Source organism: Rissa tridactyla, chromosome 1 (assembly GCF_028500815.1).
Source record: "Rissa tridactyla isolate bRisTri1 chromosome 1, bRisTri1.patW.cur.20221130, whole genome shotgun sequence".
Taxonomy (NCBI): Eukaryota; Metazoa; Chordata; class Aves; order Charadriiformes; family Laridae; genus Rissa; species Rissa tridactyla.
In genome coordinates, this window is record NC_071466.1 from 141989584 (window position 1) to 142016673 (window position 27090).

General features: G+C 42.9%; 1 protein-coding gene across 1 annotated transcript; it reads left to right on the plus strand.

The window, feature by feature from the left end:
* Nucleotides 1–483: 483 nt before the first annotated feature.
* Nucleotides 484–27090, plus strand: LOC128911975 (ovostatin-like). The gene is made up of 35 exons (XM_054207615.1): nucleotides 484–605; nucleotides 1133–1316; nucleotides 1652–1808; nucleotides 3312–3364; nucleotides 4286–4306; nucleotides 5357–5525; nucleotides 6092–6176; nucleotides 6975–7086; nucleotides 7456–7570; nucleotides 7788–7897; nucleotides 9598–9756; nucleotides 10116–10343; nucleotides 10873–10930; nucleotides 11445–11590; nucleotides 12609–12758; nucleotides 13301–13471; nucleotides 13776–13908; nucleotides 14514–14610; nucleotides 15112–15340; nucleotides 15849–15972; nucleotides 16343–16461; nucleotides 16915–16966; nucleotides 17757–17840; nucleotides 18740–18916; nucleotides 19389–19470; nucleotides 19932–20088; nucleotides 20511–20585; nucleotides 21617–21782; nucleotides 22054–22274; nucleotides 23185–23400; nucleotides 23815–23939; nucleotides 24275–24365; nucleotides 24915–24983; nucleotides 25895–26000; nucleotides 27029–27090. Exons 1-35 carry the CDS (start codon nucleotides 484–486, stop codon nucleotides 27088–27090), a joined length of 4425 nt encoding a protein of 1474 aa, XP_054063590.1.

A 27090-nucleotide genomic window follows, 5' to 3' on the forward strand; every position in this document is an offset into this window, starting at 1 on the left:
GAGGGCAATACATTATTTTAACCAGAATCAGGTGTCAAAGTATATAGAAAGTTAGTCTACTTCACCCAAACTGTCAATCCACTTGGTAAACTCCAACAACGATGGGGAAAACCCTCAAATGTTAATCTGGTTTGACAGGCTTATTCTGGTTTAGGTCATTTTGTGCTTTTCTGTGCTGTTTCAAACCTCAGTGTAAAAAGCAAAGCCCCTCACCTTGAAAACAAGACCATTAAAGATATTTTGTGCAGACATTCAGAGAACTGCAGTAAAGTGTTACAGTCTGAAGACAGTGGGTTGGCTTAGGTTCCAGTAGGGTTAAGGGAGGTTCTTGCAAGCAGTGGGATAGACTGGGATCTCCACCCCTTGCTGCAATTATAAAGGCACTAACATCTAAGGAAAGAGACAGGGAGGAGTTGAAGGGCCAACTCCTTTCCTCTGTAGCGCTTGGTGAGGAATGTTGCAGAGCTGTTAAACTAGTGGGCAATGAATTGTTTCTTGGGAAGAGAGCTTACCTCTTTCTTCTGTCTCCCAGTGAGAAAAATGTGGCTGAAGTTTCTTTTGGCTATTCTTCTCCTGCATGTAACAGCTGCCAAGGAGCCTGAGCCGTAAGAACTACCATGTTATCGCTAATAGTGTTCAAGATAAGGCTTTAAAGACAGCGCTAATTAGTGCCACTAAATTGACTTTAAATATTAAATACTGCCATAAGTCACCTTTTATATCTGGAGAGCTAAGTTAAACTGGAACGTGGATGACAAGTGAATGGTTCTCATTTAATATGAAGCAGACCTTCTGCCTATTGCAGAACTTCCATAGAAGTTGACGTATGTGTCCAGAAAAGACAATAGTAGTAGTAATAGCAGTGTGCTTTGCTAAAAGCATGTGGGTCCAGGACTCAGATAATGGACAAAAAGGCAAGAGTTAGGGACACTAGCAGAGCTGTGTGGGGAATCCAGGGCTGGGCTAGTCGGGAGCTGCAGGGCAGGAGTGAGAGGCACTGGCAGTGTCCTATAGTTAATCTAAACTAATCAGCGGGTGTTGAATAATAACAATGCTTTGTATTTGTTTCATCCTGTTGAGGTTGTTTCTCCTTTCTCTGTGATGTGATCACTTTGATGTTTGTATCTCACAGGCAGTATGTCCTGATGGTGCCTGCTGTCCTTCAGTCTGACTCTCCAGGTCAGGTTTGCCTGCAGTTCCTTAACCTCAACGAGACAATATCCGTCAGAGTCATCCTAGAATATGGTGCTGTTAACACCACTATTTTTGAGAAAACCATGACAGCAAGCAATGGCCTACAGTGCTTCAACTTCACGGTAAATTAATTTTAATTTATGTCCCAATGGAAAAGAAAAGTAAGGAGGGACATGAAAATTAGAGCAGAGACCACAGGAGAGGAACAAGTAATGGAATAAATAAGATTTGTTGAAGGAAAAAGGAAGCAGAGAAGAGATATATAGCACCAGACAAGGAGGCATTTTTAATAGATATAAGAATTAAGAAAGGTCCAAGAAAGGTGATGGAAGGTGATGAAGGTGGTGGAAATGAGACGGGTGTCTCTCTGTATGAGCACAGGCCACAGGTTCAACGCGTTCTGGAGCAAATGACTTCAAGACTAGCAACCTCCCCTTTTTTTCCTCTTTCCTCACAGATTCCTTCTGTCAATTCTTCACCATTGGCTTTCATTTCCTTCTCTGCCAAGGGCACCACAGTTAGCCTAGAAGAGCGGCGGTCAGTGATGATCTGGAACACGGAAAGCATTGTCTTTGTGCAGACAGACAAACCCATCTACAAACCAGGACAGAGTGGTGAATATCTATTTAGTTTATAACGTGTCCCTTAGGAAGCAATTTCTTCAGATAGAATTTCCCTGCCGGGTATTTTTCAGACCAAGCTACAGTCTAGCCAGTTTCTTCAGAGTTTCTGTTAAAACCATTACAAGTATTTGCAGTGGAGCTCAGAGAGTCATCTTCAGGATGGCAGGAGATTGCCATCCCATAGTTTCTATTATTTTCTTTGTCCCTTCCTCCCAGCTAACAGAAGAGAGGGCCTTTTGCTGATGCTGTTTCATTGCTGGTGACAGGTCAAGATAGCGGAAAGAGGTGATTAGATCACTACTTAATTGCCTGACATAAAGCAATGGTGCCACAGTCTTCTGTCTGCGATGCTGGTCAGCATCAAAGACAGTTTAAAGACCAAGAGTGAAATCCATTATTCTAAAATTAATTATAATTTCTTAAAGACAAAATCATGCTATTTACTTTCTGGGCTCTGATGGTTTGGGACTTAATATTTTCATGTTGTTTTTTGCCCTGCACTTATGCTATTCCCCTGTTCATACTTCTCATCTGGCCATCGAACAGAGCTCCATGTATGCAAAGAACCATTTCTCTAGATCCATTCTTTCATCCGCTTCTAGGCTTTAAGGCTTCCAGCACACAGCTACACCACTGCAGTAAACACTACAAGAATGCTTCTTTCCACTGCAGGAAACACTACGAGAATGCTTCTTTCCAGATGTCAGCCAAATAATACAGCTGTTAGAATGTATGAGCTATACTTTAATTAGGGATGAGTTCTACCTACATAGATAAACAGTGTGAAGGGAAGCTTAACAACCAGAATTTGGTGCCACCAAGGTGCCCACCAAACTCAGCTTGATTATTGTCAAATGGCTTGGTCTTGAAGTGGGGGAAGCAGTAGACTAAATTAAATTATGAAAAGGTAATGCTTTGTAAGGACACTTTTGAAACATGATTTTACGGTTTTCCTTGTGCAGTAATTTATTGCTTTCATATCAGTTTTTCTCTTATAAAAAAAAAGTACAGCAAAAACCTCTACAAGATGAGAACAAACTGAACTAAGAGGAATTACACTGCATTAGGAAAAACTGGCACTTCCAGTGATATTTGTAACTTTCCTATGTTGAAAGCAACAAACCCTGCTTTACAGATCATGAAATGAAGAACAACAAATTTGCCTACATCATGCAGACGGCCACTGAAAGAGTTATGGCTGTCACTTGAGACTGCTTGACCTGCACAGCAGTTCTTATTCATTTGGTCATCCCCTTTCTCTGAGGTTAAGCAAACTTTCATGAAAGAGTGTGAGAACTCGACGCAGGGGAAAAGTCCCCTTGGCAAAGTCTGTGTAAGTTTCTTTAGCCTTCAGATGCATTTTATCACCTGCATCCTATGCGAGTGGGACTGTTAGAAGATCCAGTGAAACGGTGAGTACTAATGGATGCAGAACATCATGCTGAGCCAAATAAACTACAGTTAATGGTAACACCCTATTTCTTGTCTTTCCAGTGATGTTTCGTGTTGTTGCCCTGGATTTCAATTTTAAACCTGTTCAGGAGATGGTGAGTGGCCAGTAACATTCGCCTGTATTTCAGATTGCTGGGAGACAACCTCTTCTCAAATTTTAAATAGACAGTTGCTGTGGGTAAAATGAGATACTGCAGAGACTAAATGCCAAAGAATTAACGTGATTTCCTAAGCCCACGCTATAATTCACCTTTACGTTAGAGCCACAGGAAAGAGTGCAAGCATGTAGCAGGCTGGATTCCTGACACACCACCTCCTGCTATTGCTGGGAAAGAGGCTCAAAAAGCCCTCCACTTTGTTGCTGCAGACATTATTTTAGCTCTGACCAGAAAGCCCACGGTTCAGTCTCCTGCTGTTACTGTTCAGCAATTGCTGCTTGCAAAAATTGCTAAGTCATCCACCTGGTACTTTGCCCATTTTAGAAATGGGGAAATGAAAATGAAAGCTGTTACCACAATTGTTTATCTCATCAGAGGCACCCTTTTCATTGCCAGCACGCTGTCTTCATTCTCATAGTACAGAAGCCAAGAGATGGGAGGGTCTTTACTGACCTCCTCTCATGCGGTTGTAATGCAGAAAACAGCACAGCGGTACAAAAAAAGCTGGTGCTAATAAGCAGAGTGAGGACATAAGATCAAAGAAGTCCAAATCACAGTTTACATGCACCTCTATACTCTACTTACTCAGATGCTCTGGGATTGCCCTAAATCTGGTATGATAAGAAACTGCCCCAACGTTGTCCTTTCAATCTCTTCCCTTTATGTAATCTTCTTATTGAAGTAAAACCACTATTAAACTGATTAAAGTAAGAGATGAGGATCTCTGATTATTGGCATTATACTGATTATTGGCATTATACTGATTATTGGTTATACATTTCTCACAGTCCTGGGGAAAATTAATTCATGTTTGTTCAGCCGCCTAATCTCTTCTCCCACTGTTTTTTCCTCTTTCAGTACCCCTCGATTGCAATTCAGGTAAGGTTTTTTTTTTCTCTTTGTACTGTATTACGCATCTAAAAATAAAATCTAGGGCACATGTGCTTGCTTCAGTTTGCATGTGTCTACACACAGCCAAATCTTGCTCCTGAGCACACTGCCAGAAATTAACAGAAACTTCATAATATCCCAGGATGCTGTTCGAACCTTACTAACATGGAAAGCATACTTATATTCATTTCAGCAGTCAAAAGCTGCACTGCTCTTATGCCTGCCTTTGACTCCCTTCCACCTCCTCCAGTTTGCTCCATTTATTTTGGGATATGTCTTTTCATAACTCAAGTCCTGCTGAAAACTATGAATAAATATAGGCTGTGGATACAATTACTAGCTATGTTAGCACTTCCATGGCATTTTGTAGTGATTTTTAAAATAGCAATCGCAGTCCATGTCTAGATAACATTCTTGCAAGTTTTCGCGTTACACTATGAAGTCAGGTGACTTTATGTTGTTTGCAGTAAAACATACATATTTTGGGTTCTACGTGTGTTTTTTTCTGCAGTCAGTGCTTTAAAGAGTTCAAGGAAATGGTGTGAATGATTTTCCTTTAGTCTAACTAGCATAACATATACTAAGAGGCAAATGACACATCAGTGAATGTAGAAGAAATGCTTCCTTCCTTCTTCCAGCAGCTGAAAAAAAGCTGGGGTTGCTAAAGGCCAGTATTTGTATGGGATCAACTCTGCTGAAGGGGAAGCACAAAGAAAGTTTTCTTTCTCTCCCCTCTTGACATAAAATTAGAGCAATATATACTAAAGAGCAGGGAAGAGCAGTATTGTGCAGCCTCCCCTGGTGATTGAGACTAATACCTGGGCTGGCAGAGGACGAGATCAACAGATGAGAATGTAGCAACATTAATAATCAGAGTACAAAGGCATAATTTATCTCAACGCACATGCATTAAGCAACTTCCACAATGAGCTGAAGCAACTTGCCCTATTTTCTTCTTTATATCTGGTTTTGTGAACTAGTAGCAAAAGATTTCCAAGGCAAACAAACTGTGAGTCCGTATTCTTTTTTTTTCTTCAGGATCCACGAGGCAACAGGATCTTTCAGTGGCAAAATGTGACGTCAGAGATTAACATTATCCAGATTGAATTCCCACTAACTGAAGAGCCTATCCTGGGGAACTACAAAATTATTGTAGCAAAGAAGTCAGGAGATAAAACAAATCACTCGTTCCTTGTGGAGGAATATGGTAAATGCCACCCGTCATTTTTATTCAGAGTCGAAAACGTTATTAGAGGCGAGCCTCTGTCAGTCAATCCTTTTGCCTGCTGAAACCTCAAACAGCTTCCTGGCAAATGCAACTTCAATTATTTGTCATTAAGAACCGTAGTGGGGAAAAAAAAAAAAAAAGAACAGTTAAACGCCAAAGAAGATAAATTAACCATTTTGCACAGATTCAGAGAGAAAATAATTTGCGTAACAAATCAATAAATTGATTGTAAATTTCACTGTGACAGACTAACCTTCTCCCAGCCACATCCACAAACTTTCTTGGCCAGAGCTCTGCAAGGCATCTAGACATCACAAGATTCACCACAGAAGTCCTGACTTCTCTTCAAAGCTTTGTAGATATACTTCAGTGAGCCTTTGCAGGTCAGGCCACTTCTTGACCATTTTGGGATCCCCGTTCTGTGTTCCCGTTCCATCTGTGACTAACACTGATGATACATCCTCATTTTCTCTTTCAACTCAGGAAGGCCTGCAAGTTTACAATGTGCCAGTGTTGATCTTTTTTCTTTTCATTCTTTGTCCTAGTGTTGCCAAAATTTGATGTCACAGTCACTGCACCAGAAAGCCTTACAGTCCTGGATTCAGAGTTTACAGTGAAAGTCTGTGGAGTGTAAGTACCAGGTGCAGAGTGGTTAGGAAATATGCTGAAGAGCAAGAACTTTCCAAGGACTGGGGAAAGAGACTAGAATAAATAGAGACTGAAATAAATAGGGCCTCAGAAGAGGTTGGTCAGGCTTGACTAGGTGGTTAGAGCTTTCATTTACTTGTGTGCTCATCTCATTTTATTGTATGAGTATTCTCTTCAGACTGGTGTTTGGTGGGTTGAATAAATCTTTTGGGAGGTCCCCTGCTAAAGTAGGATGTGTCCACTCCCAACAACCCACTTTAGAGGGAGAACTTCATACACCGTTAAATTCTAGCAGGGGTCTTGGGATTCCAGCTGTCTTTAATATCCCCTCCAAGCTTAGTCCTTCAGAAGGACCTTGCTTACTCTAACACCAAGATCTTGTAATTTAGAATGCAGAGTTGAAATCCTAATCTTCTTGCAGATATGAGTAGTTTTGCTTTGATTTCAGTGAGTCTAGAACTCCAGTCTAAGCTGAAGAGTAGAGATGAGAGTCATAGTTTGGTGGGTAGCCATGTCTGTCAATCACGCTTATAGAGGTGTTCTTACATATAATGTGTGGGTTTGGTTCATGGGTTTAGGGGCGAAATATAACTCATTAATGTTTCAACTTCTGAGTTGTGTTATCTTTTTGGAAAAGCAGGAGAGTTAGGAAAAAGCCTGTGAAACTATTCCATTCTCTGGCTTCCCAGCTCACTGCTTGTCCTGGGTCTATTCCTGCATATGATAGCTTAAGTCAATTTTTCAAGCATCAGCTCACGGACCTATTTCCTCTTCCCCTAGGTACACCTATGGCCAGCCTGTAGAAGGGAAAGTCCAGCTCAGCGTGTGCAGGGATTTTGATTCATATGGGAGGTGCAAGAAAAGCCCAGTTTGTCAATCATTTACCAAAGATGTATGATACATAATCATTATTCATCTTTGTGCTTGCCCTCTCTCCTGTGTTCTTGCTTCTCTCCCTTTGCTCATCACACTTTTCTTTTTCTCTTTGACGCTTTGCTTCATTGCACTAATCTATTTGCTTAGGTCACTAGCTAGGAACTCAGGGCACCTCATGTCTCTTCTTGGTTTCCCACAGGCCTGAAGAAGGATTGACATGTTCCTTCTTCATGACTCAGTTTCCCATCTGAAATGTGTAGATAGTGATATCTCCATCAGTACTGTATAAATCCTGTATTAAAAATTAGCGGGAAAGGACTCACTAAAGAAGGGTCCCGTGTCTTGCCAGCATCCTTTGAAAGGATTTGTTTTCTTCCCTTTCCAGCTGGATACAGACGGCTGCCTCTCCCAGGTTTTCAGCTCCAATATCTTTGAGCTAAATCGCATTGGTTACATGAGGAATCTTGACGTGAAAGCCATTGTCACAGAGAAAGGAACAGGTAATCCCTTCCAGATGGTCAGAAACAGTAACAATGGTGTGGTCAAAAAGGGGAGGAGGAAATATTCAGCCTTTGCCTGCTGAGTACAAGGATGTCTTCCTGAGGAAGAAGATCCATTTTTATAAGCACAGTGACCATCTCCAGGCAAATGCTAACTCTGATGAAGGTATATGCAAGACAAAGTATATTTTCTCTTGACTCTGGACGTGTCTTACAGGCCTGCAACTTACAGCTACTCAGTCTATTTCCATAACACGGGTGGTGAGCAATATACAGTTTGAGAACATGGATCGCCACTACAGAAGAGGAATTCCTTACTTTGGACAGGTAAACAAGGACTTAGAGAGCTTGTATTGAAGATGAATGACAGGCAATCACATGGCAGCAGTGATGGGAACATTTGGGGGACTGTCTGGGGCAAAGGGTGCTCACCCTAAGCTTCTTTCTTTACATACAGTGCCCTGTTGGTAGTTCTGAATACCGAGGAGTGTTAATTTATTCTGAGTTTGATTCTGCCAGAAATGCTTTGAATAAAAACAATCCATTAACTAGCATTTTTCTTCCTTGCATTTTAAGCTTGATATAAATCATTGCCTCTCCCTTCAGAACTGACCATCATGTGCCAGCCAGAGATGAATAAAAACACTGGGGGATGAGGGAAGAGAGAATGAAAGGAATTTAAGAAAAAAATCAAGGAAATAACAACAGGTTCCATCTCAAAAAGCTTTTTCATTACTTATATGTTTCATGAGAAATCCCACATAACTCTGCCAGTGGTTTAAAGGGTAGGGATAAAACTCTTTCCTTCGGTTCAGCTTTTTTCAAGGAGGAAAGAATAAGGGGACATCTTACCAGTAGCATTGAAAGAAGAGAAGAGATTGTATTTCAAGGATTTTTTTTTTCCCCTCTGGAAGATATCTATTTAAATTTCTCACTTGGTCCTCACTCCCGCTCCATTCTTCGGATTGCTGTACACCTTACCACCCCTTACTGGAGGCTGGGATTCAACAGGCTCCCTGTGGTGATGTGCCACAGTAAGTTCCTCAAATGCACGCACTCCCACACACACTAGAGGTTAAATATGCTGAAAGACACACGGTAGGAGGCTGGGATGTCACATCTCAGAGACAAAGCTGCTGACGATGGCTCCAGACCATCTCTTTCGCGCAAAAGAAACCCCTTGAGGGTCATATCAGGGGAACTATTGTCTGGAAGCCCTTGATACTCATATTTTCTCAAAATGCAGCGGATCCCTGCCCCTGTCCTGCTGCCATCACATGCCATTCATGGTCATTCCCTGCACTGTGAAACATCTGTTTCCATCTGGCCATATGTTGTATGCCTTCACTTCTGTCACATTCAGTCCCACTGAATTTAACATCCACCTGAATGCTTTTAGTTGTCTATTATTATTTTTGTTTCAGAGGTCATTTGTCTCCGTGCTGTTTCTGGACAATGAGGATAGTCAATCTCTTAAGCTTGTATTTAATATATATTGGTTTTGTCATCTTTTTCTGAAAAAAAATCAAAAAACCTCAAAATGATAGCTTAGCAACCTAGAAATTACCTAATGGTATCTGTTATTGTTTGTTTGCTTGTTTAACACATAAACAGCAGAGACAGTGGGGACAGAATCAGAAAAGTGTTCGAAACAAAGATCTGGAGAAAAGGCCTTCAGACACTGAAAGTATCAGCAACAGACTCTTAAGACTAAGAAAGGAAAAAATGGAGAAAAGGAAGTATATCTGTAAACTGTAAATGCGTAGTCAGAAGGGACTAACCAGGAAAGGGACGAGACATAAGTTCTTGCTCCACAAAAGGACATTATCAATGATGTAGCAGATGCTGAGGAAGCTACTGCTCCAAACTCATAAGATAGTTGAGATAGCTGCCAGAAAGTGAAAAGGGAAAGTGTATTGCTTTGAAGGGAGAAGAAAAAGCAGTTTTGCTATGTGGAAAATGTGAAACTTTAATATCTACATACGGAAAGATAACAGGCTGAACGTGTCTCACATTCTCTTCTACAGATCAAGCTGGTAGACAAAGACAACTCTCCTATTTCCAGTGAGGTTATTCAGCTCTTTGTCAACAACAAGAACACAGACAACTTTACAACTGATGATAATGGCATTGCAGAGTTTAGCATTGATACATCTGAAATGTTTGATCCTGAGATCAGTCTGAGAGTGAGTACAAAACAAGGCTGAATAGAGACAGAAACTGTCTCAAACCGAACCCAAACATGATGGGATGAGGTTTGAATTCTGTTAGTAAAAATGTGCTTTCTCTGGCTTATTTGATGTTCTAGAACTCTCAAAAATTACTATAAAAAAGTGAGGAAAACGCCTGCGTTGTTGCAATGCAATGTCTTGCTGCAAGGCTGCAAGACCAATGTGCTGCTTTTTCCCTACCAGCACGGCTTTAGATGCAATTCTTAAATATATACATGATGTGAACTAATCATTCTGATGTCAGTATGCGATAATGATTTCCTTAGTGACATATATTTGTTTTCCCTTTCTTCCCCACTCCCTCTCCTGACCAGGCAACTTATAAAACCAGTGACCACTGCCACTCTGAAGGCTGGATAGAGCCTTCCTACCCTGATGCATCTCTCTCCATCCAGCGCTTCTACTCTTGGACTAGCAGTTTTGTGAGAATTGAGCCTTTGTGGAAAGATCTGAGCTGTGGGCAGAAGAGGATGATCACTGTGCACTATGTCTTGAACACAGAAGGGTACGAGAGCATCAACACCATGAACTTCTACTATGTGGTAAGTGTGGGGGTTTTGCATGGTTTGCTGAAAGGGCTTGATCGGGCAGCTATCTGGCAGTTCATCCACAGCAATGACAGCCGTGCGTGCTCTTCCTGGTTTTGGATTACCAGCCAGCACAATGGCAAACAACCCAAGGACAGAAACAGCACTGAGGTGGTTTGGCAAAACTACCCACTCAGGAAAAATGACCCCCATTTCTGGCCTTGTAACTCTATTTCATAGTAAGGAAACACCTTTATAATGTCTCAGGCCGGGGTTCTTGTACCTTCCGTCCAAGACACTCTTTAAGTTATTCTCTGCCTCCCCCTTCCTTTCCATTTCCTTATGCTTCCTGACCAGTGACAAGGGCCCCAGCAGTAGCAGCAGCAGTGGCAGCATCCATCGTGCCCTAAGGCTGATATTTAACCATTTGAAGCCATCTCAATGTACGTGCCTTGATCGTCCTGTCGATGTACGTTGAACTTGATTGCCGTTTTCTCCCTCCAACCTCTGCCAACCCATAAATGTATTTCTTTTCTCTGCACAGGGCATGGCAAAAGGCAAGATTGTCCTTACAGGGGAAATTAAAGTCAATATCCAAGCTGGTAAGTTAAGTTGCCAATCCATGTTTCTGCATTTAAAAAAAAAAAGAAAAAGAGGGATGGTTGAACTGAGGACTAAAGCAAGACTTCCTGGATACACACAGCAGCTATTGGGAGGGCTGTATCCCTCTCTCCATCCACGCATGTGTGCATGATACTAGCACTACCACTAAGATCACTATAAAATCAGATTTAGTTCAGCAACTAGTTCATTTTATCTGAGTCAAGAAGTAGTGTCCTGTAAAGATCTTCCCAAAGGATAATATAGGGAATGCAGAGTGTCTGGCTTAGGGGGGCTATCTGAATCTGGCCACATGTTCAAACCCACAATAAATCTGAGAGCATTTGGATCTAAACCCAGGCATGTCACCTCCTGGCAAATCCAGGATTTTTCACTTTATGGTCTAAGTACATATTTCTCCACTGACTGGTACAGCTCTATGCTGCTGAGAATGGCTACTATTGCAGCAGATCTTTGCGCTTCTCTCCTTATTGATCCCTTTCTCTCTTCTAACAGACCAAAACAGCACTTTCACCATCCCACTTCTGGTCAATGAGAAAATGGCTCCTGCCCTTCGGTTGCTGGTATATACCTTACATCCTGCCAAGGAGCTGGTGGCAGACAGTGTCCAGTTTCCAGTTGAGAAGTGTTTCAAAAACAAGGTGAGAGGCACTGAGGTACAGCAAGTCTTACCTGCTGTCAGATAAATACAAATTCTTGTGCACTCACATTCGCAACAGATTTCCAGTTTTATTTCTTGTTGGCCATCCACTTCTCTCAAGATTAGTCTCTTCATTCTCCTTTTTAATCTTTGGCCTTATACCTCTCCTCTACCACCATTTCCTGTCCTTACTGTCAAAAGACAGATCTTCTTTTAACATTAAAAATGACTTTTCAGGAAACTCACACTACTCCCAGACAGTTCCTGCCTCTCCTGAACTATACTAGTGTCCTATTTACTTTAGGGTGTCTGTTCTTTGGCATAGTGAACACACTTTAGCCTTATCACACTTCCCTACTTAATCTAATTTTTCACAGTTTTTGTTAAAAAATGCAATTTGGGTTTACCAGAACTAAATACATATAGAAAAGAAAGCAAAAATAGCAATCTGGAGTTTGAGTTTCCTTTCTCATGTTTTTTCCACTGGTATATATTCAGTTGTAATTTGGAAATCAGATTTCACCATTAAGATTTTTCTAATATTCAGCTCCTAAAAGCTAAAAAAACCCATGAAACATTAGAAGAAAACAAAGCAAGTGAGGTATTAAACAAAATGTTTCCAGTTACCTGAGGTGGTCCTCCCCTCCTATTTTTTCCCTTGTTTCTAACAGAAATGTGAGATAGATTTTTGCTCTGAATATGTTAAAAACAGAATCTGGTTTAAATATTTGCTAAGGTGGGCCATGGACCTAGTAAAAATATTATTTGTTCACTGTAATGCTTATTACATGTATTCTGTGCCGTAATAAGATTTGATTCGGTAACAGCCTCAACAGAATCACACTTTATTTTAAATCACTTGAGGTATGCTTCATTTAAGCCGTCACTGGAGTCTAAATGTGCTTATTGCCTAAGCCCCTGTAATGGGACTTCTACTCTCCTCCTGAATTCACACACACATCCAGAGCACCCCAAGCAGCAGGGATTAGCCGTACTAACATCTGTTTGATAAATTTCAGGTCCAGTTGCAGTTCTCCGAAAAGCAGATGCGCTCAGCTTCCAATGTTAGTTTAGTCATTGAAGCTGCTGCCAACTCCTTCTGTGCTGTGAGGGCAGTGGATCAGAGCGTGCTGCTCTTGAAGTCCGAGACAGAGCTGTCTGCTGAAACGGTGAGCTGCCCGGACAAATGCCTTCCACTGCTTCCTCTCTTCCGTTACAACGACTCTCCACTTGACTGTGTTAGACTTCTACTGCTTTTTGCACGTGCCAGTTATAAGCATCTATAATAGGCAACACACAGCTTTTGTTTCTTGGCAGTTGGAAGTCCTCTTTCATGTGGGATTTGGTTTAACCAGTGACTGGTCTCTCGCAGCACGACCCTCTGGCGTATCAGTCAGTCCTCCCAGTTTTGTGTCATCAGCAAAGTTGCTGAGGGTACACTCTGCCCCATCATCCAGATCGTTAATGAAGATATTGAAGAGGACGGGACCCAGCATTGGACCCCTGGGATACACCACTAGTTACTGACCTCCAACTAGACTTTGTACCACTGATCACCACTCTCTGGGTCCAGCCTGGTTTTTAACCCAGTAAACAGAGCATTATTTCAAACAGGCCGACATCTCAGCTCTGGCAATTTGCAGCACATGACGGTGTAATCAGCATTGTTCTTTCCACACACAGAGGTTCTGTGTTTCCTTCCCCCTCACAGATATACAGCCTGCATCCCCTGCAAGATTTTCAAGGCTACATCTTCAATGGGCTCAATCTAGAAGATGACCCCCAAGACCCCTGTGTCTCATCTGACAACATCTTTCACAAAGGCTTGTATTACACGCCTGTAATGTCTGGATTAGGCCCAGATGTATATCAGTTCCTCAGGGTAAATGTCCTGTACATTACTTAAATCTATTGAAGTGAGTTTCCATTTATGTAGCTTTAGATATTTCTGCAAAGGACACTGTTAGTAAAACTCATACACGACAAACTCTCCTCATGGACATCTATTCCCAATTGATTCTCATGCTGGCTGTGATTTCCCAGCATGCACAAAGCTCCTACAAGTCTCTGCATAAATGTCTCTGGGCATCCCTGTGGTGTAAAGGCAGTCATGGGAAAGAGGGAGGAATGGAAAAACCCTCAGATGTAGTATGGTTATGGCTAACACCAAAATGTGTTTTTTACAGGACATGGGCATGAAATTTTTTACCAACTCAAAGGTTCGGCAACCAGTTGTGTGTTCTAGTGAGACTGCAAGACCTACACAATATTTCTTGAATGCAGGATTCATGGCTTCTACACACCATGTTAAATCATCAGGTAATATAGGGGACAGGAAAGAGATTTTATTTTTCTCCTTAAATGAAGTGGTATTTATGTGACATGGGCATAGACAGTACCCAGGAATCACATTGGTATTGATATGGAATATTGGTCTGGCACAGAATGAGGTGGCTTAGTACAATGGCCAATGCCCAAAAAAGCCTTTCAGGTCTATGCTTCTGATTCATGTCCAGTTTCATGCTAGGAAGTGTTGCCACTCGGTAGAGCATCACACAAAACGAACCCTGTTGACACTGATTCTCTTCTGAACAGAGCTTGTTTGAAAAGACAGTGCAAAAGTGTGGACAGCAAAGAGATCTAAAAGCCAAGTGACCCGAGTTCTAGCCCTAGGTCTCATGGTCATATCTGGAGTCCAAAGCACTTCAAGTAATATTTTCTTTCTCTGTGATACCAGGTTATATCTAACTGGTGACTATATTAGTGACAAATATTTGTGTGGCGTTGATGGTAATTTCAGTTAGAAAGAAATGGGTAAACACTAATCGTCCTTCACACTGGACCATACATATTAAAATCTATCCTTTCTGAGAGTCTTCATTATATGAACCAGGTTTGACTAAATTCCGATTATCTCTTACCAGCTGAAGTTGCCAGAGAGGAACGTGGGAAGAGACTCATCCTTGAGACTATTCGGGAATTCTTCCCTGAAACTTGGATTTGGGATATAGTCCTAATTAAGTGAGTACTGCTTCTTCCCTCTCTTTGCCTTGCTTTTAAGAGTTTTTAAATATGTCCCCTGATGTCCTGCAAGGTGTCAATTCCTTGTCACCTCTTCTTACCTTTTGGCATGGAAGACCAAGCTTTTTCAATTATCACCTGACTACCCGTCCTCCTCTTTTCCATGATAAAATTACACTGTCCCCAAAGACATCTATTCCCACATTGTGTGCACCAAGGGTCATATTCCCTTTCTAAGATGGACACCTCTATTTAAAATACGGGTCTGCAAAACAAGAATTCTGAGTTTTCTTTCCAAATTCAGGGAAATGATGGTCAGAAGAACTTTCAAATGAGCTTTTCTCAGAAAATTGGGGTGATAAGTTCGGGGTGAACTTGGATGTGGGATTTCTGCAGACAGAATAAGGGTAGTGCCGATTTTCAAAACCTGTTGCCTCTACTGAGAAGCAACGTATATGAAACTTACCCTTTCTAAACTTATCCTTTATCCATTCCCATCAGCTCTACTGGAAAAGCCAGCATCTCATACACCGTCCCTGACACCATCACCGAATGGAAGGCCAGTGCCTTCTGTGTGGAAGAGTTGGTTGGATTTGGTATGTCTGTGCCTGCTACCCTGGCAGTCTTCCAGCCTTTCTTTGTGGACTTGACCTTGCCATACTCTATCATCCGAGGAGAAGATTTCCTGCTTAGAGCCAATGTCTTCAACTACCTTGACCACTGCATTAAGGTGTGTACACAGTCTGAGACCTTACTGCATCTCCAAAGAAGCTGCAGCCTTTGTAGTCTGAAAAAAAAAAAAAGCAGCAAAATTATTGATGTAGATGACTGGATCTGTCCCTGCACTTGCTTGATGTGCTGCTCATTCTATCCAATGACAGATTATCCTGACTGGATTTGTCCTTTTAAGCAGAGGGAGATCTGTATGAACTGTGACTAGGATGGGTGTTTAACCAACCATCTCTAGAGATCCATAGAGGAAGACAACAACTGCTTTTCAGAGCATCATTCACCATCCACAGTCATGCAAGCCATCAATGGCTTTAGTGGATTTTTTTTCTTTACATCTTTACATCTGATGGATGATTTGTCTAACACCATCATCCCAGGCCTTAAATCTGCTTTATGCTGCTAACACAGACATAAACTGAGACCATTGCACCCTCCTCTAATAACAAAGAACCATTTGCCTATGGTACAAAATCTTCATCCCACTGCACTCCTCTTTCTGTTCTCAGATTAACATTTCGCTGTCAGATTCCCTTGATTATCAGGCCAAACTGATCTCCCCAGAAGATGATGGATGTGTATGTGCCAAACAAAGAAAGACCTATGTCTGGAATATTTTCCCCCAAAAAATCGGTAAGTGCCTTTGAATCTACCTGGTTTTCTGTCCTGAGATTGATACTAATCAGTTTATACCCCACCTGAAAAACCTTTTCCAACCTGGAGAACTTGGTCTACCACTGGTCTTTCCAGGTGTCTGGGCTAAAGAGTTCCTCCACAACTGCAGTGGGTCTGTCATTCCCATTTTCAGAGGTCAGTTCTCTTCCCATATGTCTCACATAAAGCGAGACGTGGGAACAGAACTGTCTTACCTAGAGTGAGACATATAATGACCATTCATAATGAATATCTGTAGATATTTATTATCAGATTAAATTCCTTACTTTAGCCATCATTCTGCGTGAAATAGGCCTTTTTTTTTTCTCTTTTTCTGCTACTATTTAAGGTAATGTAGTATTCAGCATTACCGCAGAGACCAAGGATGATGGAGCTTGCGGAGGCAAAGCACCTAGGAACATCAGTATTGACTACAGGGACACCCAGATCAGAACACTGTTGGTTGAGGTACTGCTGACAGCTCTTACTGTTTGCCCTGTACTCCCTTCCATGAGGAAAAAAAACAATGCAGCAAAAGTACCAAAAGAAAGTAAAAGTTTTTCAGGTTCCCTAAAGAACTCCTGGTTTGACTCCACCTTCGTCTGGCTGGGACAGGGTCTGGCTGTTCAATCTAAAACCAAGTCCACTCCCATCTGATGTCCTCTTCCATGAGGATCAGTGGGTGTTGGTAAGTGCACGTCTCCCTCATGCAGAGGAGAAACTGGAAAGGAGGGACTCCATCTGATGTGAACTCCCTTTTAGTAGCAGCCACATCAAGTATGAACCTGCAAACTGTTGCTTCAGTCCAGCTGTCTTATGATGCAGGAGGATAGGGCAACGGGTGGCTCTCCTGTTACTGCATTTTTTTTGCGTGCGTTGTCTCATCCGATGCATGTGTCTCTTCTTCCCATCACCATGCAGCCTGAAGGCATCAGAAGGGAAAAGACCCAAAATTCCCTAATCTGTACAGAAGGTAAGGGTCTTATATGTTGCTGTTCTGAAAGGAACTGAAAGGATGGTTGGAGTTCGCACTCTTCCCTGTGCTGCTCGTCGATGCCGTTCCTTCCCTTTTCCCCCGAGTTGCCTAAATGGCAGCTAGTGTGAGTGCTTACAGCTCAATTCTCTGCTATGAACTTCCAGTGTGACCTGGTGCACATCCCTTAGGCAGTGTTTGTGCTGCAGTCAGGAGTGCTCAGATGCTGAAGGAAGGCTGCTATGAAGCTGTCAAAGGGAGATGACCTTTTTGTGCAAAATCTGTTCTGCGTTTCATGCGCTTATGTTTGACTGCTGTCCTCTATTCCAAGGGTAACTGTAGCTTGCAGCTTTCCACTTTTAGTGGGAATGGGAGAGGGCATGTAATGTTCCCTTCTACACCATCTCGGTACTGACTGCAAACAGCTTCCAAAGCTTCCTGGAGGCTCTGTTTAAAAGAGGCACAAAAGCAGCCCTGACCCTCACCAACCAGCCCTTCCCAGTGTCTCACTGAAGAAATCCCCAGGATTCACAGACACAGCAGCCCGGTAGCACCAGCCTTACCCTGTTCAGCTGATTTCTGTTGAGCAATGACAGTCACTGCACCACTGGGTCTGTTTTTCACAGTTTTGGTTTTGCTGTGCCCTCTTCTCTCTTGATGTTCTTGGAGACAGCTGTGAGCTTCTGTCTATTACTGTCTCTCGTGTGCAGTTTTGCACTGTGCAATTTCGCTGCTACTACCGATGTTCCTACGCAAATGACCACAACGCACTTAATATCTTTCTCCACAGACGATGTGGTTTTTCAAGATGTTGCTCTAGATTTACCTACAAATGTGGTGGAAGGATCAGCCAGAGCTTCCTTTTCTGTTGTTGGTAAATATGTAATTATAAAACGTAAAAAGAAGGAAAAAGTAAAAACATAAAATTAAAGCTTTTTCAGGATTCTAAACGTCAGTTTCCACTCTTTGTGTGGGAAACTTGTGAGAAAAGAGATTGATTCTCATCCTGTTCAGCAAAGCTCTTAGCTGCATCAGAGAAATTAAGTTTAAATATTGGTTACATCCTTCTTCCCTTTTCTGTTTAAACTTATTGCAATTGAATGTTTTGCTCTGAACTAGCACAGTTCTGAGTTATGATCTCAGCCAGACTCATGCCAGTAAGACCTTTTTCCACTCGCCCATCTGCAAATCCGAGATGCTAGTGGGATCTTTTCAGTCTTTCCCTGGAAATAACCTGGGCTTGGTTACATGACTACTAGTCATAAAATCTTTGCTTTATAATGTCCTTGATGGGTCTATTCTATATTCCCTAAAAATAGCAATTTAGAGGTGGTCTATGATACATCTGCATAACCAATGTGCCTTTTCAGCATTAGTTGTTAATTCTGCAATACATGATTCATTGTAGCATCTCTGGGCTGGTCCCCTTCCCTTCTCTGGAAACCGAAGTTTCCTGGAAGTTCTTCTTTTAATTTCTAATAAGAATTATGTGCTTGAAGGGGCACTAAAGTAGGTAGTGTTTGTGGTGTGGACAATTTAGACTGAGTAAGGGGAGTCAGGGAAGGGATTTCTTTGTTGACTGCAAAGCAGAACAGAACAAATTATTCAGCACTGAGAGCTTCATGCTTACTGGAAATCTTTGCGGTACCAAATAGGCTTGCAGTCCCAGCTAGGCTTTTGCTGACCCAGCCTACAGAATGGTAGGTAAAAAACACTGTTTATTTCAGCGGCCATCAGTTGTGCTAATCCTCCCTGGCATCTCCTGTTCCCCAGGCGACATCATGGGCGCTGCCATGCAGAACGTGCACCAGCTGCTCCAGATGCCATTCGGCTGTGGGGAGCAGAACATGGTCCTGTTTGCACCCAACATCTATGTCCTGGACTATCTGAACAAGACAGGGCAGCTGAGCGAGGAGGTCAAATCCAAGGCCATTGGATACTTAGTGAGCGGTGAGAGCTTTGTGCTTCCCTTACGCTGTATGCTGAAATTCCCACTGATGCCCAGTAAGAAGCAGCAGCGTGGCTATCCTGGCAGTGGGCTGCTGCAGCCCAGCTCAGTGACCTGAGGGACTGCCCTGATCAAGACGTTTGCTTTGTCTTCATTCTTTCCTTATCCGATTTTGCTGAGACTCGATCGCCGTGTTCCCTTTGAGGTTCTGTCTTTCAGTCCCTTTCTCCTTTCCCACTCAGGCACAGCATGTATCCTAATCCTGTTAGCAGAGAGCTGATACAGCTCTGCCTATTCTATGACTCAGTGTTGCTGCAGGACAACAGGTTTCATGCTTCCACCTAAATTCCCTCAGAGATGCCCCACTGCTTGGTGTATTGCCTTTCCATGCTTTTCCACTGTGGTTTCAGATAGCAAACAGAGCAGGGTTTTGTTTTTAAACTAGGAAACGCTTTCTCTTCCATGTTTTTGCAGGCTACCAGAAGCAGCTGTCATACAAACATCCAGATGGGTCCTACAGCATCTTTGGCACCAGAGACAAAGAAGGGAACACCTGGTGAGTGACTGAGAGCAGAAATGGCTCAGAAATGGATTTGCATTGAATTCACATGATGCAGGTAAAAGGCATCTTTACTAGCTAAACAAAATGTACAGAGCTGGCTAGGACTGGGACTCTCTAAGTACTAAGAAAAATGGCTTTCCACCCCCTGCCAGATGGGGTGCGAAGAGAGGAGGTGATCCCCAAAGACCCAGCTGCCTTTTTGATTCGAACTCCTGCTGTCTCCCATGAAACACAATGCACTGCAGTGCTCTGTAGCCAGGAGCCGCCCCAGAGTGTGTCCCATCTAGCTACTGTTCCTTTAACTACCCTCTCTTGGAGGAGCACACAAAGACAAAGCAAGCCTCCAAAATGCTGTCTGTAATTTTCCGTGCTTATGCCTACTGTGAATGGAAGGGTTGACTTTTTTCTGTTCCTGTTTCCAATGCTCATCTTACAGCTTCTTCTTTCCCCTGCAGGCTCACTGCCTTTGTGTACAAATCATTTGCACAAGCTAGTCACTTCATCTATATTGATGACAATGTCCAGGCTCAAACCTTGATGTGGCTGGCAAGCAAACAGAAGCCAGATGGCTGCTTCCGAAGTGTTGGGACACTCTTCAACAACGCCTTGAAGGTAGTAGAGAATTTCTTCTTGGTCAAATTTACACTCTTATCTTCAAGAACATGCTATCCCATTACTGTCAGAAACTATACTTTACTCCAAATGCCTGATGTCTGCCAAGGGCTAACTCTCCACACTTTACAATGACTATTTTCATCTCAGTCAGCTTCCCCACACTGTATTTTACATCTTATGAGCAACTGAGATAGGGTTACTGAGATTGAACTGTAAGCTTGAAGGAGTGGTATTTTTTGAGGTGATAGCAGCGGGTCTCTCTTGATTTAAGAGCCATCCCTGCCATGTGTATTCTCTCCTTCCTTGCAGACTGCCTCCAGAGCTGGCCACACTCTCCCAGCGGGGACATGGCAATTCATATTTAAAGGCTTTTAACTCCTGCCATTGACTGAAAATTCCTCTCTCTGTGTCCTTTTCAGGGAGGAGTAAATGACGAGCTGTCGCTTTCTGCCTACATCACCATTGCCATGCTAGAAGCTGGGCACTCTGGCTCGGTAAGGAGACCTTCAGCTGCTGGTATTCAGCTGGAATTGGTCCCCAGTTGTTGACTTGGCTCCAATAATCTGCTACAAATTGTCCAGGTAGTAAAGAGAGAGAGAGGAAGAGAGAAGTCCCAGGGAACATGACCCTACTCTGTATCTACATTAGTTGCTGTGACACCAGTTCCCCATCTTTATACCTCCTCAGCCACCAGTGTTCAAGTAGAAACAGTACAGACCTCAGTGGGATTAGATCTTCTATTTGAGAGACCCAAGACATTAAGTGACACCTTTTAGTTTTCAATAAAGAAACGTGACAAGTAGTAGTCCACACACTATGGCTTAGCTTCAAACATGGCTCAGTCAAGAACATAAGTTATTGCAGGTCTACAAATGGAACGAAAAGCTATCTTGGGAAAACAAAGCTCCATCAGAGTGAAAAGCCAATCTGTCTTTTTCTAAAAGTAGCTAGTACCAAGGAGACTACAGCAGAGATGTCAGACTTCAATATATGACTTTCTCGGCCTCCAATTTGTCTTATCCTTTTCGAGGCGCTTCCTGATTAGATAATGCATTAGCAAGGACACAGAGTCAAACTGTGAACAGATTTTACTGGGTAAAAACCTATTATAAATCCACAGAATTAAATTAAGAACATACCATAGTCACCAAGGACAGGGACTACTAGGTTGGATTTGTTCAAGAAAACACACTCCTGACTAGAAGTGCAGAGTGAATTGTTATCATGGAGGTAAGCAGAAAGAATTAGCTGTGAAAGAAACAGAACAGTCTTCTGTTTATACACCAACATCTTCGAGAACACACTGAAAAGCTACTTGATTTTTATGACTTTTCAGTCTGAAATTCCTCTTTAAAGAATTCTGTATTCTGTCTCCTGAAGTCACTATACAAACTGAAGTCCCATTCTCATTGCTGTAATAGTGACAGGATGAAGAATAGGTTTAAAGAAAATGAATGTTTGGCCAGGTAAAGACTACTGTCCTGAATTAGATCCTTATGTTACTTTTTTTTCCTTTTTTCCTAAGTACCCTGTAGTCCGAAATGCCTTTTTTTGCCTGGAGACTGCATCTGAGAAGAGTATCAGTGATATTTACACGCAGGCACTCATGGCCTATGCTTTCTGCTTAGCCGGCAAGGCAGAAAAATGTGAATCATTCCTTAGAGAGTTACAGAAATCAGCAAAGGAAGCTGGTAAGTTTCAGACATTTTGGGAATTTGGGAGGTAGGAAGAGGGAACGGATCTTACTGATGGTATGTGGTCTAACCTTGACAATATTGAGAGTATAACCACATAAACCAACTTCCACAAGTAATCTATGGAGTTAATTTACAGCACATCTGTTGCTCTGTAGAGAGTAGTTAGGAGAAAGAGGCCAGGACGCAGTACATCTCTGAGGTAGCATAGAGCAGTGACACCTGCAAACCGTTCTGGTTGCTCCTCACCTTCTCTTTGTTTATTCAGATGGTTCACAGCACTGGGAGCAGGAGGAGAGGTCTCCATCAGAAAAATCCCCCTCTTTCCTTGACCATGCCCCATCAGCTGAAGTTGAGATCACCAGTTACGTGCTGTTGGCAATGCTCTACAAACCCAACCGGAGCCAAGAGGATCTCACAAAGGCCTCAGGGATTGTGCAGTGGATCATCAGGCAGCAGAATCCCTATGGAGGCTTCTCTTCCACCCAGGTGCCGAAACTCCCTCCTACTCCCCAGCCAGTCCTAGGAACTGGGGCACTGGTTCAGGGTGCCAGAAATAAGACTACCTAGTCTTATTTCTCTTTTGTGCCTACTGTCTCAAACACACAGATGCCAAGCCTTTCTCATAGAGACACCAAATTAGGTGGTTTTTTTCCTCTTCTTCTTAACTATGGAAAGGTTAAAGCCATACAAGAGTAATTTGGCTATCCACAAATACAGATATTTTGTGTCAGGGATGAGCCTAGAAAATACCAAGTCCCAGCTGTTATATGACCAAGAATGCTCCGTAGTTTCCTAGAAAACACATGCCTCACTGCTATTAAAAACTCTAGAAGTGTTCTCTAGTGATCAGATTTTATGTTCTGAGACTTTCACATGAGTAGAGAGATTTCTTCCACCCTAAAACATGCATGCTAGAATGAAATGGCTCCTTATGTATGGGGACCCTAGAATTATACACAAATTCAGGGTTTCTTTAGCCTCAATGAAGTGACTGTGCTTTGTACTGGAACCGTGTCTTTGACTTCTCCACCAGGCACGTTGTGTAGGTAATTGTCTTTTATTGTCCAGTATCTGAAGGGGACGTACAAGAAAGCTGGAGAGGGACTTTTTACAAGGCCGTGTAGTGATAGAACAAGGGGTAATGGCTTCAAACTGGAAGAGGGTAGATTAAGATTAGATATCAGAAAGAAATTTTTCACTATGAGGGTGGTGAGACACCGGAACAGGTTTCCCAGAGAAGCTGTGCAGGCCCCATCCCTGGAAGTGTTCAAGACCAGGCCGGATGGGGCCTTGAGCAACCTGGTCCAATGGGAGGAACTAGGTGATCTTTAAGGTCCCTTCCAACCCAAACCATTCTACGATTCTATGATTCTATGATTATTTTCTTTCCCTTCAGGACACAGTCATTGCTCTTCAAGCCCTCTCTGCTTATGGTGAGGCTACCTACAATTCTGTTACACAAAATGTAGTCAAGATCGCTTCCAAAAAGCCTTTTGAGAAGGTAATTATTGTCAACAATGCGAACAGGCTCCTATTGCAAGAGACTCCCCTTCCTGAGGTCCCTGGGAAATACAGCCTAACAGTGAACGGCAGTGGATGTGTGCTTATGCAAGTAAGTGTTTGCTCTCCTCTTCATTGTTTCTCACATTCTGCATACAATACAGTCATGTTTTTGATAATTCTCCATCCACCTTCTCTTTATTTTTCCTGATTATTTTATGTCCCTAAACTATTTAAACACACTGTCCCCCATCCCACATTCTGACTCCAGTGGAGTCACAGCACGAGAAAGAAAAAAGAGTCCTTTCTGATCAGCAATTGGTTTCTCTCTGGGAGGTGACTCTGGGTATGAGCACTTTCGTTGTTAAAGAGCAGAAATCTGATGTGTCTGTCACTGATGTAAGCAAGGATCTTCCACATAAAACCAAGAACAACATTGCCAGGAAACTTGACTAAGTTTGACACTTTTGGAACGCAAAGAAAAACCCTTGGCATGCTTGAACAAAAGGGTTTTTTCCTCTTCCAGACGGCACTGAGATACAACATTCACCTTCCAGAGGGGGCCTTTGGATTTTCACTCTCAGTAAAGGCATCACATGCTTCCTGCCCAGTGGATCGACCAGCAAAATTTGATATTGTCCTCATAAGCAGGTAATGTGCCATCAACAAACCAGCAGCACAGGTGACAAGTCACACAGAGAAGAATGCTGTATGTATTCAGTTTTGCTTATAAAGACAAAAAAAAATCAAGCTGATCAATGTGTTTGATGATATCAGCCTTTAAGACCCAATATCCCAAAAGACATTGTGACAGTAACTGATGGCACCTTCATACGAGGGGCCTCTCCAGTGTCCCCCATCTAAGCCCAGCAGCAAGCACATGTGATTCGCTCTAGCCTCCCCATGCTGCATGAGGCCAGGAGCAGAGAGCTGATGTTTGCTTCCCCAGGCATGGTCCAGACTGACAGAGGCTTCTGTCGTTTCAGTTACACAGGGAAGCGCAGCAGCTCCAACATGGTCATTATTGATGTGAAGATGCTCTCTGGCTTTTTTCCTGTTAAGTCTTCTCTGGATAAGGTAACCTATAGGAGCAAGATTAAATGAGTCATCCCAGAGGAGACTGGTCATGATGAAAACAGGCCTGGTTACGAATCATTCGCCCACAAACCCTGCGAGGTGTTTGTATGGCTGCACCATTTTCCTTTAATGAGCGGAGAGAATGCCCTACAGGGAGCTGTGAGCACACAGACTTTCCCACATTAAAAACTACAAAGGGTTCCAGCTAAAGCCTGACCAACTGGAAGCTGCAACTGGGAGCTGGCACTGCCCAGGTAGGGAAAGAATGGGAACTATACAACACCAGAGTCAGGCATCATTCCCCAAATGAACTGCAGTGCCTCTCCTGCAGGTGAGAAGTGCTCATACCCACCACTAAGTCAAGTGGCAAGTTTTGCCCGGTCCTCTCCATCTATTCAGCAACATTTGGACGCTAAATATCAGCTGACAGCCCTTGATACCTGGCTAGGAACACAATGAATCCCACAGCCATGGAGTAGTAGGATCTGAGGTAGGACTTGTTTTTTAATGGCTTATAAATATATTTATCTCCATTTCCTTGTTTTAAAGCTCATTGACAGTCATACAGTGATGCAAGTAGAAAACAAGAAAAACCACGTTCTCCTTTATCTGCAAAATGTAAGTTCTGATCACTGTCTACTTATTTTCACAAAAGATGCGAACAGCATGTAATAGATGCACCTACAGCATGGACACACTCCATAAAGTGCATTTATCATGTCCCCTTCCTCATCAGTTTTCCCCTGTAATCACTAAGCTGCTTACTCCTCAAACTGCGTGTAACATCCCAACCTCCCAAATGGCTTCACACCGACACCTGCCCTACTAGCAACTAGAAATAAGTTAATGAAGAAAAGGACACAGAAATTAATCAAAATTCTTTCTCCTTTCAGTCAATAGCAGATAAACACCAGAAAAGAGGTTCCCTTGTGCGTATGTTGCCTTGGTAGGCTTCTCGTAAACCTCCTTCCTTCCAACAGGACATGAAACACTGCTCTGATGTCCTCTGGAAAGATTTCCATTCCTGCTCTTAGGCTAGTTCATTCCCAAATTTAACATGTAATCTAATCTGTGGATCAGAATTTAATTAGTAAAAGTACATTTGATTTGGGCCCTGAAGAACTAACAGAAGCCAATATCCCAGTGATGTACATTGATTCCCAGTTTCTTGGTGGCACATAATGTTCATGTCTGAAATGGGAGGTGTTGGAATACCAGGCTATGATCCTGACCATTGGAAGACCTGGAGAATTAAGCTCAGTCCTTTGGGACATTTTTTTCCCTCTCGGGCAATAGGATGTGTAATAACTACAGAATCAGGTAGTACAAGCAGGATAGGAAGCCTACAACTCTTCACTTCGATTTCACTTCGGATTTTCCAAACATATTTCAGATAACGAATGTCCCACATCTGTATGTGTGGCATCAGTGGGATGTGGTATATAGTCTATCAGTCACCACCCTGGTCTGCTCCAGACGGTGTTGTACAAATAAAAAGACTTATGTGATCCCTGTCCCTCCATTCCCAGATCTCGCAGAAGAAAAGGAAAGAAATCACTTTCTCAGTTGAGCAGGACTTTGTAGTGACCCATCCCAAGCCAGCTCCTGTGCAGATCTATGATTACTATGAAACAGGTAGGTCTTTGATTTTAACAAGTATGAAGTCTCGGGGCAGGACAGGGACAGCAGAAACGCTGCGTGCATTAATGGATATCCAGAACTAGCCCTCCTGGAACCAATGCTCCTCTGAGCTCTATCAGGATCTGGATCTAGTGCCAGGGGAGAGACTCATTTCTCTTTAGTGAGCTTGGTCTCATGCCCAGAGTGACAAGTGGGCACGACTGGGAGTCCTGGTGGACAACAGGATGACCATGAGCCAGCAATGTGCCCTTGTGGCCAAGAAGGCCAATGGCATCCTGGGGTGCATCAAGAAGAGTGTGGCCAGCAGGTCGAGGGAGGTCATCCTCCCCCTCTACTCTGCCTTGGTGAGGCCACACCTGGAGTACTGTGTCCAGTTCTGGGCTCCCTGGTTCAAGAAGGGCAGGGAACTGCTGGAGAGGGTGCAGCAGAGACCTACCAAGATGATTAGGGGACTGGAACACCTCTCTTATGAAGAAAGGCTGAGGGATTTGGGTCTCTTCAGTCTGGAAAAAAGGCGGCTGAGGGGGGATCTTATCAACACTTATAAATACTTAAAGGGTGGATGTCAGGAGGATGGGGCCAGGATCTTTTCAGTGGTGCCCAGGGACAGGATAAGAGGTAACAGGCACGAACTTGAGCATAGGAAGTTCCACCTAAACATGAGGAGGCACTTCTTTCCTGTGAGGGTGGCAGAGCACTGGCACAGGCTGCCCAGAGAGGTGGTGGAGTCTCTGCCTCTGGAGCCGTTCAAAACCCTCCTGGACACGTTCCTGTGCAACCTGCTCTGGGTGACCCTGCTCTGGCAGGGGGGTTGGACTGGATGATCTCCAGAGGTCCCTTCCAACCCTATGATTCTATGATTCTATGACTGGCAAGTTATAAAAATGCATGCGCCAGAACAAAGGAGATGTTCTGGATCTACAAGGATCTACAGCTTAAGTGTGCATAGGGTATATCTGCCTCCAGCAAAAGGCACAGGAAGTAGTCTCCAGGCTAATGGGAGCATTTCTTTCCTTCTCCAGAAGAGTATGCTGTTGCTCAGTATATGTCACCTTGCAAAGAGGATGTTGCAGAAATGGACTAA